General features: G+C 44.2%; 1 protein-coding gene across 1 annotated transcript in view; it reads left to right on the top strand.

Annotated features, from left to right (window-relative positions):
- The window catches only part of PKD1 (polycystin 1, transient receptor potential channel interacting), a 2,476,043-nt gene that overhangs the window by 794,445 nt on the left and 1,662,566 nt on the right, over positions 1-19,032 (top strand). The window contains exon 13 of the mRNA XM_044088902.1: positions 17,413-17,544. Coding sequence (XP_043944837.1) covers positions 17,413-17,544 — 132 coding nt within the window. The remainder of the gene's footprint in view (positions 1-17,412; positions 17,545-19,032) is intronic.

Genomic DNA, 19,032 nt, shown 5'->3' with positions numbered 1-19,032 from the left:
TGTTCTTGTTTTGGTGTTATCTTGGTGGCTTTGAAACTGCCCGCCCTCTTGTAAGTTTGTATTTGGATACTCCTTCTGGGCCTATCTCATTTGCTCACTCAACCGAGTGCTGTGAGATCATATTCTGATTTCAGGCACTCCTACTGTTTACAAAGAGAGCATTTGAGAAGGACAACCCCTGTAGCCTCTTAATACTGCTGTGTTCCCTCCCTCAAAAAAAAAAAAAAATATATATATATATATATATATATATATATATGTTCAGCTGCTCTTACTGTGACTGTCTTAGTTGTTGTTCTGCGTGCTGTTATCTGTTCAGTTGTTCTTACTCTGCACTTATTACTGCTTGTTAGTAGCCTTCTAATTTAATGCCTTCTGCACTTGATGTTCATCATGTTTCACTGTTGCAGTCATTACACTTGGGTTATCCTGCTGGCAGGCTACCCGCAGTCGGCCTGAATTCCAAAGTCCTGGTCCGGCGTTGGTTACTGTCACCTCTTCCCTGACATCAGTGCGCCAGGGGTATAAAAGATGCAGCCAACGCCATTTTCTTCAGTCTTTCTTGCCGCGCAATGCCCGAAGGAAAAGCAGTTCGCAAGTGCCAGTCGGCCGACTCCTGAGATTTTCGAAATCGAATTTCAGATCCGAAGTCTTCAATAAAGCTAAGTACCCCATTGGGGAAACTTTTTTTCTTGCTCCAGACCGATGTCAGAAAAAGTTAACAATTGTATTTATTGTGGGAACCAAATACCTCATAAGGATTTTCATTCTTACTGTATTCCTTGCCTGGGCCCTGACCACGACGTTGCTAGCTGTTGGTTTTGTGCTAGATTTAACCAATGCACTATTAAGCGTCGGTAAGATTTTGCTTTTCATTACTTTGGCCAAAGGTTTAATTATATAATGCCGTCGGAACAGCCGATGACCGGAGTTTATAAAAAGCGCAAGGAAAAGGAAAAATACAGGCATCCAAGGTCCAAAACCGACGACGTGGCCTCCACTAGGCCAGTCGCTGGTTCGCCGGTTCTCAGTGAGGTGCTTTCACAGCCCCTGACGCCCGCTACCTCAGAGCCACAGGCCGCTTCCGACTCACACATGGAGACAGCTAGGCCTCTGGATACTCAAGGTATTGGACACTTGGAAACTGTTCCCTCAAATGGGTCCGGAGCCGCTGAGCAGGCATCGGCTTCTGAGGGTGTTTTCAGACCTACACAGTTATATGTCAAGCCAGCCTCAGCTTCCAAGGCAAAGACTAAAACAGCTTTAAAGACAAAGAAACAAGTACAGCATTCTCCTGGACAGACTTCCATGCCTAAGAAACAGATGCTTAAAATGGCCGAAGACCTAATTACTTTGATCAGGGGTTCCCATCCCCCTCCTGATGAGGCCTAGGCAAGACACACAATATGATTCTTCTGATCAGGTTTCCATTTCCTCTGACTCCTCTTCAGAACAGGGATACTATTTTCCTCCCTATGAGGATTTTGATGCTGAAGAATCTATTCCTTCAGCTTCTCCTCCTGAGGATTATTCTTTTGGGGAAACCCTGCATACTATGAGGGAACATTTCCACTGGGAGAGCCAAGATTACTCAGAATCTAAGAAAAGGCTCAGAGACTTTCTTCTACTACCTCCGCACAGACCTCATGCTATTCCATCTGCTCTAGACATTGTAGATGATGTATTTTCAGAGTCAGGCCTGTCCCCTGACTCTTTACCTCCTGCACCTGTTAAGCCAGACAGATACAACAGGGTTTCAGACTCTCATAAATTTCTATATAAAAACCCTGCTGCAGACCCAGAAACTATATCTCAGGGTCCCAAAGGGGTCAAGGCCTCTACTGCAAAAAACCCTGTCCCCTCGGATAGGGATTCTAGGACACTGGACAGATGGGGGGAAAAAGTTTACACTTCTGCTACCTTGGCTGTAAGGGCTTTAAATTGTCAGTTTCATATGCTTAAATATCAACAATACTTAATATCACTGCTAAAACAGAAAATGTTGACAAATTCTGAATGTTCTGAAAATAAGGAAATGCAGGATTTATTGCATGCAGCTGAACAAGTGGGAAAGCATACTTTGCAATGTGGTTTTGATTCACTGGAGGCCTCCTGCAGGGCCACTGTTACAGGTTTTGTCATTAGAAGGCATGCTTGGTTAAAGGAACAGAATCTGCCTAATCGTGTTAAAGCAAAATTATTGGATGCTCCATTACAGCATGATACTTTGCTTGGTGTTAAGGGAGAAGAGATGTTGAAGAAAATGGAGGATAAAGCGAAATCTATGCAGACAGTAAAGGATTTCTTACAGGTACAACCACCCAGATTTAGCAGGAACAGGCCTTCTAAGAACTGGCCCTTTCCAGTGTCAGACAGGCCACAAAGAGGCATATACAGACGCCCTAGAGACAGACCCCAGCCCCAGGGCTCATACAGGCCCAAACAGTGGGGTGCTTCTACCTCCAAAAGCAGAGAAGACAAATCACAGCCATATAGGAAACAGTCCCAATGACTTTCCTATGCCAATGCCAAGCACTTATCTTTTGGCAGCACCCTTAGGGGGAAAGCTAGAACTTTTTTCACAATATTGGCACATGATCATCCAGGACAAATGGGTCTTAAATATAGTCTCTCAAGGCTACAGGTTCCACTTTCACACCCTTCCAAAGGCAAAATGTATGCCAGACCTGCCACACAATCAATGGGCAGAGGCACAAAAGCAAGTTTCATCTCTCATGGACATGGGGGCCATTCAGCGAGTACCACTACAGGAGCAGGGGCAAGGATTTTACTCAAGACTTTTCTTAGTACCCAGAAAGGACAAAGCCTGGAGACCAATACTGGACCTGTCTATTCTAAACACTTTTCTGGAAGTTCCACAATTCAAAATGTTGACTCTGTAGCAGCTTCTGCCGATGCTGGGCAAGAAGGCTTGGCTTGTAACTGTGGACCTCAAAGAGGCATACCTGCATGTCCCAATCAGACAATCTTGCAGAAGATACCTCAGATTCATAGCTGGCTCAATGCACTACCAATTCTCTGCACTGTCCTTTGGCTTCTCTACTGTACCCAGGGTCTTCACAAAATGCCTGGCACCAGTAATTGCATTTTGCAGGCAAAGAGGAATTCAAATATATCCCTACTTGGACGACTGCCTTATTCAAGCAGAGAACAAAGACATTCTACTAAAGCATCTGGCGTTTGTAAAAAGATTATTAATTTGGCTGGTGTACACAGTAAACGAAAATAAATCAAAACTAATACACTCTCAAGAAATGATATTCCTGGGTGCAAGCTTAAATACAACTGCCCAGATGGCTTATCTCACGCCAGACAAACAAAGGCAACTGACTTCCTACTTCGAAAAGATGGCAACAAAGACCCAATTATCTGCAAGAAAAATTCTGCAGGCTTTGGGCTTCATGGCATCCTGCATTCTACTAATTCCATATGCAAGACTGCATATGAGGAAGCTGCAATGGTATCTAAAAAAAGTGTTTGGACTCAACATTGCCACAGCCTGGAAAAACTAATTACCCTCATTCCCTGACTGCAACAGGAGTTTCGATGGTGGGCACAGGCCTGTCACCACAACAAGGGACAGCCATTCACTTTACCCACAGCCAGGCAGACACTACCAACAGATGCATCCGATTATGCCTGGGGGACCCACATGGCAGGAAAATGTATTCAGGGCACATGGCCCACAAGCCAAATGCATCTTCATATCAATCAAAAAGAGATACTAGCTGTACAGAATGCCCTGACAGCCTTCAAGGATCTACTTCATCCAGGGCAACTGCTGATAAAGACGGACAATACTACAGTCATGTGGTACATAAACAAGCAGGGAGGCACGCATTCCTACCCCCTCTGCCGACAAGCCATGATTTTGTGGAACACAGCATTGACTTAACAAGTTCACCTGCAAGCACAATTCCTGCCAGGAAAGACAAATACTCTGGCAGACAAACTAAGCAGAAACCTCATGGATCCTCACGAGTGGAAACTAGATCCACAAGTCTTCAGCATGATAACAAGGAAATGGAGATGCCCGGACATAGATCTATTTGCCTCCCCTCACAACTGCCAACTACAGAGATTCTGTACAAGGACTTATCACAAAAAAGCATGGAAAGTGGATGCTCTGTCATTCAGCTGGAAAACCCTTACAGTATATGCCTTTCCTCCACTACCTCTCCTCCCCAAGGTACTCCTTAAGGTCAGACAAGAGAAGCCAAAAATGATCCTGATTGCCCCAGACTGGCCACACCAGCACTGGTACCCAATCCTAAGGCCCACCCTGGACATTGCCTCAAATTCCTCATTTACTGACCCAACAAAGCAATCAGATACTGCACAGACAACTCAGAACCCTAAATCTGGCTGCATGGCGGATAATGTAACCATTCAGAACACACCTCTCTCCAAAGCAGTTATGGATGTTATTCTGGAGGCCAGGAGGCCCAGCACCAGAAAATCATATGCAGAAAAGTGGAAGAGATTCTGAGCTTGGAACCAGGCACAAGGAATTGACATGCTTGTACCAAATATTCCTCAGATTTTACAATACCTAACTGAGATGCTGGACAAATGCCTATCCTTTTCATCAATTAAGATCCATGCCTCTGCCATTTCAACTCATTACAATACGGACCCACCTGTTTTTTCACATCCACTGCTAAGGCAGTACCTCAGAGGGGCCAAAAACATAAGACCTCCAAGGAGAGCACCATTACCTGCATGGGACCTCAATTTTGTCTTGAAAAAGCTCATACTGCTTCGTTTTGAGCCAGCCAATACAGCTGAAATAAAATTCTTATCATGGAAAACAGCTCTGCTCCTAGCAATGACTTCAGCAAGAAGAGTCTCAGAGTTACAGGCATTAATGGCTGTGGAACCTTTTATTATTTTCCATCCGGACAGGGTTTCTCTAAGGACAAATCCAACATTTATGCCTAAGGTAGTGTCCAGTGTGGCTCTTAACCAAACCATTCATTTGCCTACCTTTTATCCAAACCCACAGAATAAAGGGGAGAGACTTCTGCATTCTTTGGACATACACAGACAGCTACGCTTCAAGTTGGACAAAATTAAAGCTTTCAGAAAGTCAAAGCAACTCTTAGTGGCATATGCTGCAGGATCTAAAGGAAAAGCCATCTCAAAGCAGACTATTTCCAAATGGATAGCCCACTGCATTCGTTTCTGCTATTCTCAACATGGCAAATCAGTGCCTAAGGACATCAGGCCACACTCAACCAGAGCAGCAACCACTTCAGCAGCCTTCCTCAGAGGAGTACCAACCAAGGACATTTTGGAGGCTGCAAACTGGACTTCAGTGCACACTTTTCAAAGCACTACCACTTACCACTTTACTCTAAATCCAGAGCAGGCTAAGCCACTGCAGTTCTGCAGGCCTTATAGCCTGTCCTAATTCTATTTAGGCCCAGCCACCCAACCTCAGCTTTGGGATTCAACCCAACTGTAATGACTGCAACAGTGAAACACAATGAACATAGTACAGTTGTGTACCTACCATAAATGTAGATGTTCGAGTGTATTCACTGTTGGAGTCCAGGTTACACACCCACCACCCCCCTTTCTTTGCTGGGACTTATCTGTACTTCTCTATTCTATACAACCTATGTGGTATATTTGTTTGTAGAGGAAGATTATGTTTTATTTTAGTGCATGCTCTTTTATTGGCATAATTTCTTAGCCTACCCTTCTGGGGGCACCTGACATCTGGGGCAAGAAAAACTGAAGAAAATGACGTTGGCTGTATCTTTTGTAGCCCTGGCGCACTGACGTCAGGGAAGAGGCGACAGCAACCGACCAAGACTTTGGAATTCGGGCCGACTGCAGGTAGCCTGCCAGCAGGATAACCCCAAGTGTAATGACTGCAACAGGGAATACACTCGAACATCTACATTTATGGTAGGTACTCAACTGTACTCTTCCTGCCATTCCTGTTACTAGTCTAGTCCAGGTACAGATTTGCTGTATCCATGACTCTTTGTAGCTTCTGAGCCCCCCAAGCCTTTCTGTGTTGGAGGGAAGTCTTCTAGCTTATCAATGGGAGTGGTAAGCACTAGGTAGCCTATCTACCACAAGATGAGTAGTTCCTGGCCCAAAAATTGTAGCTACTGCCCGTTTGGGCAGTTTTTTCCCATCTCTTTCAACTTTCTGGTTTAAAAGCCGCACTTGCACTTGTTTCCCACCTTTCCTGTTACTAGCCTAGTCCAGATACAGAGTTGCTGTATCCAGGACTGTTGGTAAGCTTCTGAGCCCTGCAAGCCTTTCTGTGTTGGAGGGAAGCCTTCTAGCTTATCAGTGGGAGTGGTAAGCACTAGGTAGCCTATCTACCACAAGAGGAGTGGTTCTGGCCCAGAAATTGTAGTTTATTGGCCGTTTGGGCAGTTTTTTTCCATCTCTCTCAACTTTCTGGCTTTAAAGCCCGTGTTTGCACTTGATCCCCACCTTTCTCATAACTAGTCTAGTCCAGGTACAGATCTGCTGTATCCAGGACTGTTTGTAAGCTTCTGAGCCCCCCAAGCCTTTGTGTTGGAGTGCAGCCTTGTAGCTTATCAGTGGGAGTGGTAAGTACTAGGTAGCCTCTCTACCACAAGAGGAGTGGTTCTTGGCCCAGGAATTGTAGTTTATTGACCATTCGGGAAGTTGTCCATCTCTTTCAACTTTCTGGTTTAAAAGACCACATCTGCGCTTGTTTCCCATCTTTCCTGTAACTAACCTACTGGAAAGCACTAGAAAGCCTTAAACTGATATAAGCCTTCTAGCTTAAAAGAGAGACTTTGGAGTGATTGAGTGTCAATTTTCTGTATTTTCTTGCTGTACTTAACTGTTTTCTGCCTAAATGCTGTTTTTCCAGCACTTATTGTGATTTAAAAGCTTGTTTTTTTCACATATTGTACTTATTTGACTGCCTGCACTTTTAAAAAGTTGTTTTTTGTTTAAATAAATTGTTTAACTGTTGTAGGCTACACATTAAATTGTGGTAGCCTTTTCTGATCGCTTGTAGTCGTTTAAAGCTGTTTTAAGTGTACTTTTTACTGTTTTTACCTTGTCTTTTCAAAAAAAAAAAAAATCCTGTTTCCCGCCTTTCTAAGCTAGTATAGTCCAGTTTTCAGGCTAGTGCTGAATTCAGGGCTCTGTTAAAAAGTTTCTGAGTTGCCCATACCTTACTTGGATAGAGGGAAGTTTCTCTGTTCACCTGTGAGAGAGGGGAACTTTGAGCAGCCATCTATCCCTGGAGGAGTGGTTCCAGACCAGAAGTTAGTAGTTTAAAAAACGTGTTGCATGGTTTTGTGCACCGGGCAGCACCAGTTAGCTAGGGTTAAATTATTCCTGGCTCCACTAAGTCTCCTCTTCAGTTTTTCACTTGAAACTAGTCTAACTCTCAACCTAAGCACTCAAAAAGCATCCTACAGTCCAGCACTTGCTCAGACCTAATAGCAAGCACTAATATACCCAGACACTTGACTGCCCAGCAGGGCAAGGCTCTTTATCCACCCCTCACCAACCAAGCGACTAAACAGCTCACCCTACTATTCAGGCATGACCAAAGGGCAACTTTAGGCGTACTCTCCAGTCCAGCTGGTGAATCTGGGTATCCTGAGGCAATATTAAAACTGCCTCGTACACAGACAGCCCTCTCCTCCCACCACAAAACACTAACATATGTGAGAGATGCAATTATAAAGCCAAACTGGAGGCTAAGGTATCTCCACCCAAGACTGGAACAGACAGTCATGAGGAGAAGGTTAACAGTTGCACCACACCTCCAGCCTCACATAGACCTACTAAACCAGCACTGGCATAAAATACACATGAATACACAAAATCATACTTGGAGGCTCTAAATAAAAACCTGCAAAAGCATCAGAGAGCTCCAAAGCAGACACCCACAAAACCTGCACCTCCCGTCACAAACCAGACAACACATAAAACACAAAATCAATGTGCCGCACAATCACAGCCCTTAAGGTGAAATAACATACTTAACACACTAGTAATAGGTGACTCAATAGTTAGGCACACTGACGCCCCACTCACTAGGCTGGACAAGGAGAAGGTTACTGTTAGCTGCGTGTTGGGAGCCAGAATCCGCCACATAACACAAGCACTCAGGTCACTCTAGAGCAAGTACAAATATGACTCTGTCATTGTTCATGTTGGTGTGAATGACCTGAGACGTACCTCCCTGGACTACATGAAAAGAGACATGGAAGAGCTTTCTGATCATGTAGCCTAGGTGGGTATGACCCTGACCCCGAGTAGCATCTTGCCCTCACCAAGAATGATACCTCAGTATAAAGAAAAAATGATCAACTGAAACAATTGGCTAAGCTTCTGGTGTCATTCAAAGGGGATCCAGTGTCTTTCAGCCTAGGATGACACGCTCGACAAGCCACGTTGCTTCGCAAGAGACAGCTTGCACCTGTCACCCCTTGTCTTTCGAATACTGGCCAAAGCTCTTTCTGCCCCCATAGTGCCTTTTTTAGGCAAGGCTCAAAATTCAAACCCACCTCCGTAAACAGCACAAGTAAAAAAATGAGGGTTATGCTACTCAACGCCAGGAGTTTAAATCTCAAAATGCATGCGCTCGAAGCACTCCTAAGTTTGGCGAACATTGACATCTGTGCAGTAACTGAAACCTGGTTCAAGGCTCCAGAGAGCACGCCAGCACTACTGGGCTACAACTCATACCACACATTTCGGCCACAGAACACAGACCAAAACACAAAAGGAGGGGGTGTATCCATATTCATCAAGGATACCCACACCTCCAGGTTAGTGGTGCAGCATGATACCTCTGAGATCATCCATGTGCAACTAACATCGGGCAAATCTGCAGTGCAAATTGTGGCCTGCTACAGATCACCCTCCATGACCCAGGGTCACCACTCCGCCTTTCTGGAGACACTGGAAAACATGAAGGTCCTACCGAACACCCTGATCTTGGGAGATTTCAATTACCCTACCATTAACTGTGAAAACTACTTGAGTACAAACTCCCAGGCTCAGCACTTCCTGGAATTTATCAACTCAAATGCCCTGGATCAGCTGGTAAACTCCCCTACCAGAGGCCACAACATATTGGACAAGGTCATCACCAACATGGGCGACAGGTGCTCCATACCAGAGGTCAACCCGTCACTGGTTAGATCAGACCATAAACTAATCACCCTGGATGTCCACACCCCACCACCACCCCCAACCAAAGAAACCACAGTGAAAAACTTTTCTAAAGCAAACTTCACCTTACTTAAGGCAGAGGTGGTAAGTTTCACAGCCCCCACGCTAAAGGATAACACTGCCCAAGATGCAGAATCCTTTACAATTGCACTCTATGAGCACCTACAAGGATGCATGGATCGTGCCATCCCTAGCAAAACAAAGACTCACTCCCCTAAGAGAAGGAAACCAGTCTGGTGGACCCCTGCCATAAACAGGTTATACAACAAAAGGAGGTAACTAGTTAAAAAAAAATCACATCCCAAGAAGGAAAGACATCCCTCAGTATCAATAAGAAACTAAGGTCCCTCATAAAATCATCCAAGAAAAATAGCCAAGGATTTGAAAGATAATCACAAAGCCTTATTTAGCTATGTCAAGAATCTAAGTGGCAACTCGCAGATATGCTCTGAGATAGTGCAAAATAGCACAAAATATACTGAACCTACTGATATTGCCAACATCCTGGCAGATAGATTCAGTGAAAACTTCACCTCACTCTCACCTTCAAAAGGGCCCACAACAATACTGGAAAAGTGTAGTGTCCCAGAAATCACAGAAGCACAGGTGAAAACAGCCCTTTCAAAACCCAAAAACACAGCATCAGTGGGGCCAGATGGTGTCCCAGGATGCATCTTGCACGAACTACAGAACGAACTAACCCCCCACCTAAACACACTGTTCAACCTCAGCCTCTCCACAGGCTACATGTCCATAGAATGGTGCACAGCAACGGTTATTCCGCTGCACAAAGGAGGGGCCACAACTGACCCTGGTAACTATCGCCCCATAAGCATGACTAGCCTGGTCTGCAAGGCTATGGAGCGTATCATCATGGAACTCATTAACAAAGACATTGGGAACCTCCAAACACTTGACCCGACCCAGTTCAGCTTTAAGGGCAGATCATGCCTACTAAGCCTGGTTGACTTCTTCGAGACAGTTAACAAGGCCATAGATGAGGGAAAGGTGGTTCACACAGCCTAACTTGATCGCGCCAAGGCTTTCGACACCATTCCTCACTTGGGTATTATAGAAAAACTCACCAGCCTGAACATAAACCCCTACGTCGCAAGATGGGTTGCCAACTGGCTTATAGACAGAACTCACACGGTAAGAATAGCGGGCTCCAGGTCCGACTCTAAACCAGTCACAAGTGGTGTCCCGCAAGGCTCGGTTCTGGGACCCCTACTGTTCGGCATATATTTCTCAGATGTACAGGCAAACACAGGAGGACTATGGCTAACTAAGTTCGCTGATGACTGCAAACTGGGAGCCATAATTGACTCTCCGGCTGACACAGACATCCTTCAAAAAGGCCTTACTGAGACAGACACCTGGTGTCAAAGTCATGGCCTCAAGCTAAATGCCAAAAAATGCATAGTCATCCCGTTTGGGAAAAACAAAACACCCACAAATTACCACATAGGCGGCAGCCCCCTTAATACAGAAGAGGTAATAAGAGATCTGGGAACCCAGGTAGATAGTAATCTCTCCTTTGACAATCATATTGCCAAAGTAGTTAGGAAATCCTTCTATGTGGCCCGTCTAATTACTAAGGGGTTCGCATCTAGAAATAAAGAGGATGTTCTTCATCTCACATTGCTGTAGTCCTTACACTTGGGTAGTCCGCTGTCCTCGGTCGGCCCGAATATCAAAGTATAAGGCTGACGTCGGTCAAGGCGCATTTGACTGACATCAGGACGTCAGGGTACAAATGCGCATGACCGACGTCATATCCCCAGTCTTTTTTGCCGCATGGTCCGATGCAGAAGCAGTATTGCAAGTGCCGGTTGGCGTTCTGAAATTTTTCGTTTTCGGAGTTTCAGACCGAGTCAAAGTTGGCTAAGTACCCGTTGGGAATATTTTAGTTTTTCTTGCCTCAGTGGTTTACCGGATGTCAGAAAAAGTGAATAATTGTATTTCTTGTGGGAAACAGATACCGCATAGAGACTATCATACTTTGTGTATTCCTTGTTTAGGGCCTGAGCACGACGTTGTTGGGTGTCGCTCTTGTGCTAGATTTAATAAGCGCACTATAAAGAGGAGATTAGATTGTGCCAGGTTAGTCTTTGGGAAGCGGTGCAATTATAAAATGCCGTCGGATGCTCCGACGCCCGCTTCTTCGAAGAAGCGCAAGGACAAAGCAGTGAAGCCTAGGCTAGAAGAACCGTCTGTACCGGACGCCGGTTCTTTAGAGGTGTCGGTGGAGCCGGTGGTTCCACCGGAGGTTTCTTTGGGATCCCAGGGAGAGACCTTGTTATTGCAGGATGTGGCCTCTCAGGAGGCAGGTCAGGGTGATGGGGCTTCTCAGGTTACTATACTCCCCTCCCTGCCTAGGGTGGTTAGGCCCTCTCCTTCTGTTTCCAAGGCTTCTCCTAGAGGCAGGCCAGGTTTAGCTTCAGTTGGTGTCACCCCTAGTTCTTCTGGAACTGTGCCCAAGAAGCATATGCTTAAAATGGCAGAAGATTTGATTACTCTGATTAGGGGTTCTTTGCCCCCTCCTGATAAGAGACCTAGGGTGGAGGAGTTTTGAGCAGGCTTCGGATGTTTCAGAGTCTTCGGCTGAAGACTTGCAGGAGTACTCTCCTTATTCTGATTCTGATGTGGATGATTCTACTCCTTCTGCTTCTCCTCCTGAGGATTTTTCTTTTTCAGAAACTCTTCATTCCATGAGGGAGCATTTTAAGTGGGAAGGTCAGGACTTCTCTGATTCCAGGAAAAGGCTTAGGGAATTTTTGTTTTTACCCCAGCATAGGCCTTTGGCTATACCTCCTGTTTTGGATGTGGTGGAAGATGTTTTTACAGAGGCTTCTCTTAATCCAGATTCTTTGCCTCCTGCTCCTGTTAAACCTGATAGGTATTACAGGGTGCCTGAAGTTCATAAGTATCTTTTTAAGAGTCCTAGGGCAGACCCAGAAACTGTTAGCCAGGGGCCTAAAGGTGTTAAGGCTTCTGTTGTCAAGAATCCGGTTCCTGCAGATAAAGAAGCCAGGGCCTTGGATAGATGGGGAAAGAAAGTTTATACTTCCTCCACTCTAGCTATGAGGGCTTTGAATTGCCAGTTTCACATGTTAAAATACCAAAACTATCTCCTTTCACAGTTGAAGTCTAAGGTTGATGCTCTGGCAGAAGGGATTGATTGTAAAGAGTTACAAGATTTAGTACATGTTTCTGAACAGGTGGGTAAGCATTCTTTGCAATGTGGTTTTGATGCTGTACAGGCCTCGTCTAGGGTGGCTGCCACTGGGTCACTTCTGCGCAGGCACGCCTGGCTGAGGGATCAGAATTTATCTGACCATGTTAAAACAAGGATTTTAGATGCTCCTTTACAATCTGATGAGTTGTTTGGTTCTCCTGTTGAGGCAGTTTTAAAGAAGATGGAAGACAAGGCTAAGTCTATGCAGACTGTTAAAGATTTTTTGCAGGTTCAGCCTCCAAAGTTTAGTAGAATTTGGCCTGCTGAAGGGTGGACGTATCCTTCTTATGATTCCCAATCTAGGGGTAGATCTAGACGTGGTAGGGGCAGAGCTCAGGGCTCTTTCAGGCCTAGAACAGGGAGTTCTCCTGCACAGTCTTCAGGTGAGGGCAGGGGTCAGTCCTTTCGTAAACAGACCCAATGACCTACCTTTTCAGCTGCCAGAGCCTTCTCGTCTGGCAGCACCTTTGGGAGGAAGGTTGGCACTTTTCAAAGAAAATTGGAGTTTAATTACCCAAGACAGATGGGTATTGGATATCATACACCAAGGTTACAGGTTTTATTTCCATACCTTGCCTCCTTTCAGAGGCATGCCAGACGTTCCTCCTCAACAAAGAATAGAGGCTCACAAGCAAATTTCTCTGTTACTTCAACTAGGGGCCATACAGCCGGTCCCTATGCCAGAAGTGGGCCTAGGATTTTATTCTCGCCTGTTCCTAGTACCAAAGAAGGGGAACACGTGGAGATCAATTTTGGATTTATCTATCCTCAACACTTATCTGGACATTCTCAAGTTCAAAATGTTGACGTTACAACAGCTTTTACCTCTGCTGGGCAAAGATCATTGGATGGTAACTTTGGATCTCAAGGAGGCTTACCTTCATGTTCCTATCAGACTAAGTTGCAGGAAGTATCTGCGTTTTCGAGCTGGGACTTCTCACTATCAGTTCTCTGCATTGCCCTTTGGCTTATCTACTGCGCCCAGAGTGTTCACGAAAGTTCTGGCTTCAGTGATAGCTTTCTTCAGGCTAAAAGGAATACAGATCTATCCTTATTTGGACGACTGCCTGATTCTGGCTCAAGGAAGGGAAGAGCTTCTTCATCATTTGGAATATGTGATAGCAGTGCTAAGATGCCTGGGGTATTCTGTGAACGAAATAAAGTCCAGTCTAGTACCCTCTCAGGACATGTGCTTTCTGGGTGTAAGACTGAATACAGCATCCCAGATGGCCTTTTAACCCCGGACAAACAAAAGAGTCTTTCCCTTTACTTCCATCAACTATCTCATCAGTCCGGGCTGACTGCAAGGACAGTCCTTCAAGCCTTAGGGTTCATGGCATCTTGTATTCTGGTGCTTCCCAATGCCAAACTGCATATGAGGAAGCTGCAATGGTATCTCAAAATGTATGGACACAGCACTGCCAGGATCTGGACACTGTCATTCAAATAATACCTTGCATTCAAAAGGAATTTTTGTGGTGGGCTCAGGAATGTCACCTAAACAAGGGACTCTCTGTGACCCGGCCAGAGGCGAGTCAGATTTTAACGACAGATGCCTCAGACAAAGCTTGGGGAGCTCATCTAAATGGAAAGTGGATACAAGACAAGTGGCCTGCCAGACTACAACATCTACATATCAACCTGAAGGAGATGTTAGCAGTCCAGTTTGCATTAATAGCTTTCAAGGATTTACTTCTTCCAGGGCAGGTGTTGATTCTAACAGACAACACAACTGTCATGTGGTACATCAACAAGCAAGGGGAACACATTCTTATCCTCTATGCAGGCAAGCAATGATTTTGTGGGAGACTGCTCTCAGTTTACAGCTCAATCTTCAGGCAAGGTTTCTGCCAGGAGCACAGAACTCCTTAGCAGATGTGTTGAGCAGACAATTATGGATCCCCACGAGTGGAAATTGGATCCTCATGTATTTCAGAAATTGACAGTGTCATGGGGAACTCCAGACATAGATCTGTTCGCTTCTCCACTAAACCATCAGCTGCCAAAGTATTGCACAAAAGGTTTCATCCCACAGCTTGGAAAGTGGATGCTCTTTCTTTCAATTGGAGCAATCTTCATGTATATGCCTTTCCACCTCTGCCTCTCCTCCCAAAGGTACTTCTAAAGGTCAGACAGGACAAGCCAAGGATGATTTTAATAGCTCCAGATTGGCCTCGACAGCACTGGTACCCATTACTGAGAAGTCTGGCACGGAAGCCTCCATGGCCTTTGCCTTGATTCCACACCTGTTGTCACAGGAGGACAGCCATTTGCTCAATGTCAAACTTCACTCTCTTCACCTAACAGCCTGGCATATTCTGTTTTGAACCATAGAGGGTCTCAACTTCCACAACAAGTTTTGAATGTGATTTTGGAAGCTAGAAGGCCTAGTACAAGGAAAGTGTACGCAGATAAATGGAAGAGATTTTTATTTTGGAGTGCAGCAAAGGATTTTGATGTTTCTGAGCCTAATTTAAGTGTGGCTCTTCAATATCTTACTGAGTTACTGGACAAAGGTTTGTCCTTCTCTTCTATTAAGGTTCATGCTGCTGCAATTTCAGCTCACTATGAATGTGACCCTCCATTGTTTTCTCATCCTTTGTTCAAGCAATTTCTTAGAGGGCGAAGAATATAAGACCCCACGTAGAGCTCCTACTCCTGCTTGGGATCTCAATTTTGTGTTGGAGAAACTCACTCTACAACCTTTTGAGCCTGCAGCTACTTCTGACTTGAAATATTTATCATGGAAGACTGCCTTTTTGTTGGCCATTACCTCTGCAAGAAGGGTTTCTGAATTACAGGCCCTTATGGCGGTTGAGCCTTTCTTGATTTTCCATAAGGATAGGGTATCTTTGCGTACTAATCCTTCCTTTATGCCTAAGGTGGTTTCTAGTGTGGCTTTAAACCAAACTATTCATTTGCCTACTTTTTATGCAAATCCCCAAAATAAAGGGGAAAAGATTTTGCACACTTTAGATGTACACAGGCAGTTGCGATATTATTTGGACAGAACTAAAGGGTTCAGGCAGTCTCAGCAATTGTTTGTTTCTTTTGCTTTGAGTTCTCAGGGCAAGCCTGTGTCAAAACAAACTATTTCTAAGTGGATTGGGTTTTGCATTGCTTTCTGTTATTCCCATCATGGCAAGGAGATTCCAGCTGGGATTAGGCCTCATTCCACTAGGGCTACTGCCACTTCGACAGCCTTTTTGAGGGGAGTGGCAACCAAGGATATTTTGGAGGCAGCTACTTGGAGTTCAGTGCATACTTTCTCTAGGCATTATCACCTGCCACTTTACTCTAAATCCAGGGCTGGTTTTGCCACTGCTGTTTTGCAGGGCATTTTGGCAGCTCCTGCTTCCTTGTAGTTTAGCCATCCTCCCTTACCTCTGCTTTGGGATTCTACCCAAGTGTAAGGACTGCAGCAATGTGAGATGAAGAACATAGTACAGTTTTGTACCTACCATAAATGTAGATGTTCTAAGATCCACATTGCTGCAGTCCAATTTACCCTCCCTCCTTCCCTTCTGTAGTTAGAGGTGGTTGTGTGGGTTGGGTTGTAAATATTGTGTATATTGTATATATTGTACATATAATTAGTGCAAGGGTGGTTGGTTGTTTGTTTGCTGTCTTTTGGTTTTGACCTTTATTTTTAGGGTCTTCTGACATCTGGGGCAAGAAAAGACTGAGGATATGACGTCGGTCATGCGCATTTGTACCCTGACGTCCTGATGTCAGTCAAATGCGCCTTGACCGACGTCAGCCTTATACTTTGATATTCGGGCCGACCGAGGACAGCGGACTACCCAAGTGTAAGGACTGCAGCAATGTGGATCTTCGAACATCTACATTTATGGTAGGTACAAAACTGTACTTTATAGTGCCCCTCTATTTGTCACTCATCAGACCCATCATAGAATACAATGCCCCATTTGGGATGTACCTCACAAGACACTTCCAATAGCTTGAAAGACCACAAAAGCACCTCACCAAGAGGATTACTGGCCTCAAACATATGTCCTATGCAGCCCTACTGAAAAAACTCTGGCTGTAATCAGTGGCATATCGCTTACTCAGAGGTGATCTCTGCCTGACTTACAAAGTCATGTCCAACTCAGAATTGATGGACATGCTCCACCTAAAGAAATCCAAGTCACTGCGAGCTACGCGCTCTAGTGAGCTAAACCTCACCACAACAATAAATAGAACATGCTGGAGGGATAGATTCCTGTCAGAGAGACTCCCCATGCTTTGGAACAAAATTCCTAACTACATTAGGCAGAGCCCCTCACTAATACTCTTCAAGAGAAGCCTTGACGAGTGGATGAGTAACAGAAAATACACCCCTGGGATCACTTCATTGGCTCTGCTTGACAGAGGCTCAGTTAATTAATCAATGGGGCAGCGAAAGCCGACACACTCTGGCTAGGCTTGTAATTGCCCTCGGGCAAATAACCTAGTACCTACCTATGAACCTAAATATTTCAAATCACATCTGATTCTTTTAGTGATATCATGAACAACTGATAACATCACCACAGTTTACTAGGCATTTAAGAAACAGAAGCAGATTGACAGGCCTTTCTTCTGTATTAAAGACATAACACACACCTACAGATAATTTAGAGTAACCAATGGCCTTATCAAATGTCTTGGGGGTGTGGAAGGAAACTGGAATAGACTACTGCTCACTGCATTATTGTGCCACGTCAGTCTACTTAGGAGAATATAATTTGTAGTGTCAAGCATTTTTCACAATCTTAACCATATCAGCACTGGTCAAAGAAAACTGTATAAACCGGGATCTAGTATAAATACTGTTTCCATTGTATTGAGGAATGTTATGTTTTGTTTGAGATTTTTTAGGTGGAATATTTCTGCGTTTACATCCTGTTCTACTCTTCATTTTTGTTGCAGAGAGTGTGCATTAGGCTCACACTATGTTTTTTCTTCCTTTTCAGACTTATACAGCAACAGTAAATACTGGTTCTGATGTCACCTTTAAATGGACATTTGATGACAAACCAACTTTTACTTATTACAATGCAGTATTTAAAGTCATCTACAAAAGTGCAGCAGTGTACAAGCTGACAGTAAGTTCTGTTTTGTTGTGCTAAGGTCAAAAAGATTTTTGATGCTGAAAGACAGAAATCAGACTGTTGTGAAGAAAGAAATGTCAAGCCCGAGTTAGCCCTTGCAACTACCATCCAGTCATCATCATGGTGTCAGGCTTAAGAATGAGTACAAGTACAAAAAGAAAGATGAAAACCGTTCTAAAATGCCCTGTGTAAGCATTGGTTTTAAAGGCCATGCAAGAGCCAGACCCTTGTGACCACCAGTCAGAGAGGTCAGCCAAAGTAGCATGAACATTACTAAGTCATATGTTGAGAACTGCAAATGGGATATGACTGTATCACACTGAATATTGGTCATGAAAGATGTGGGATTTAGAAAAAGGCAGGGGTGTAGTACTTTTTGGAACTGATGAGATTTGAATGGTGCCTCCCAGATTCACTGCCATATATCTGAAAATGTGTTAGATGAGTAGATAAGTGTATTTCGTTTTTTGTGAGGTAGGCACTTTGATATGAAGTCTGTATTCCAGCTAGATAAATAGGATCCCTTTAGCTATCTCAGCTCTGGCTGCAGAGCAGCCAAAGTGGGAAATCTTCCTAGTCCAAAAGAGTTTAACTTTTGATTTTATAAGTTGAAGATTGTATTGGAAGTTGAGTGAGGGAGCCAATCATATGCCAAGACATCTGTAGCGTAGGATTGTTTCTAAATTGCCATTATGGTTAAGCATATCGGTCCAGTTGGAAGAGTATTTTGACAGTTTTTGTGGTGTACCAGGCAGCAGAGCTTTGTTTTTAATACTTACAATTATCTTTTCTAACCAGTTACTGAGAGTGGGAAGATCCTAATCTAGTTGGTCTTTAATCATAGTGGGAGAGTTTTTAATGCATGTGATATTCCTGAAGTGCTGTTGTTTGATGGTAAAATTTTACCATTTCTTACTTCACCTAATGCTGTGGTGCAGGCTCTGTGGGAAGGAATGACGTAGATGAAAAGGGTTTGTGTGGAACCAAAACTGCCGTGAGGAGTAACAGAATTATCCTTCATGTGATCAGTTTTATCTCCAAAAGCAATACTTACGTTAAGAAGACTAAGATCCATATTTGGACTCCCTATCAGAAGTGTAGCACACAATATTGAGAGGATCTATACTTAAAAAAAATATAATCTATGATCCAAGCTAAAAACAGGGGAAAAAAAGCATTTCTGAAGGGGCTTTGCCCTTCCCGTATATCCACAACATGGAAGCTGTGGACCTACATCCCTGCTACACACACACACCCATCTACATGCACTTTGAGATGGCTAATCCTTGGAGTGGGGAATACACTGAGGTACTGTAATCTCAGACAGTATATATTAGTTTCATTCCAACTTACAGTATTGCTTTCTGAGTATCTATATGATGGTCCTCAGAATTCAACAGACCCACTCAGTTTCCTTGTTTTGGCTGGATTTGAAAACAAAAGTCCACAGAAAACAGTGAGCTCAGAAATAGCATATTGATA

This window comes from Protopterus annectens, chromosome 12.part0 (genome assembly GCF_019279795.1).
Source record: "Protopterus annectens isolate FY-2018-M chromosome 12.part0, PAN1.0, whole genome shotgun sequence".
NCBI lineage: Eukaryota > Metazoa > Chordata > Ceratodontiformes > Protopteridae > Protopterus > Protopterus annectens.
This window is presented reverse-complemented; position numbering and strand designations above follow the sequence as displayed.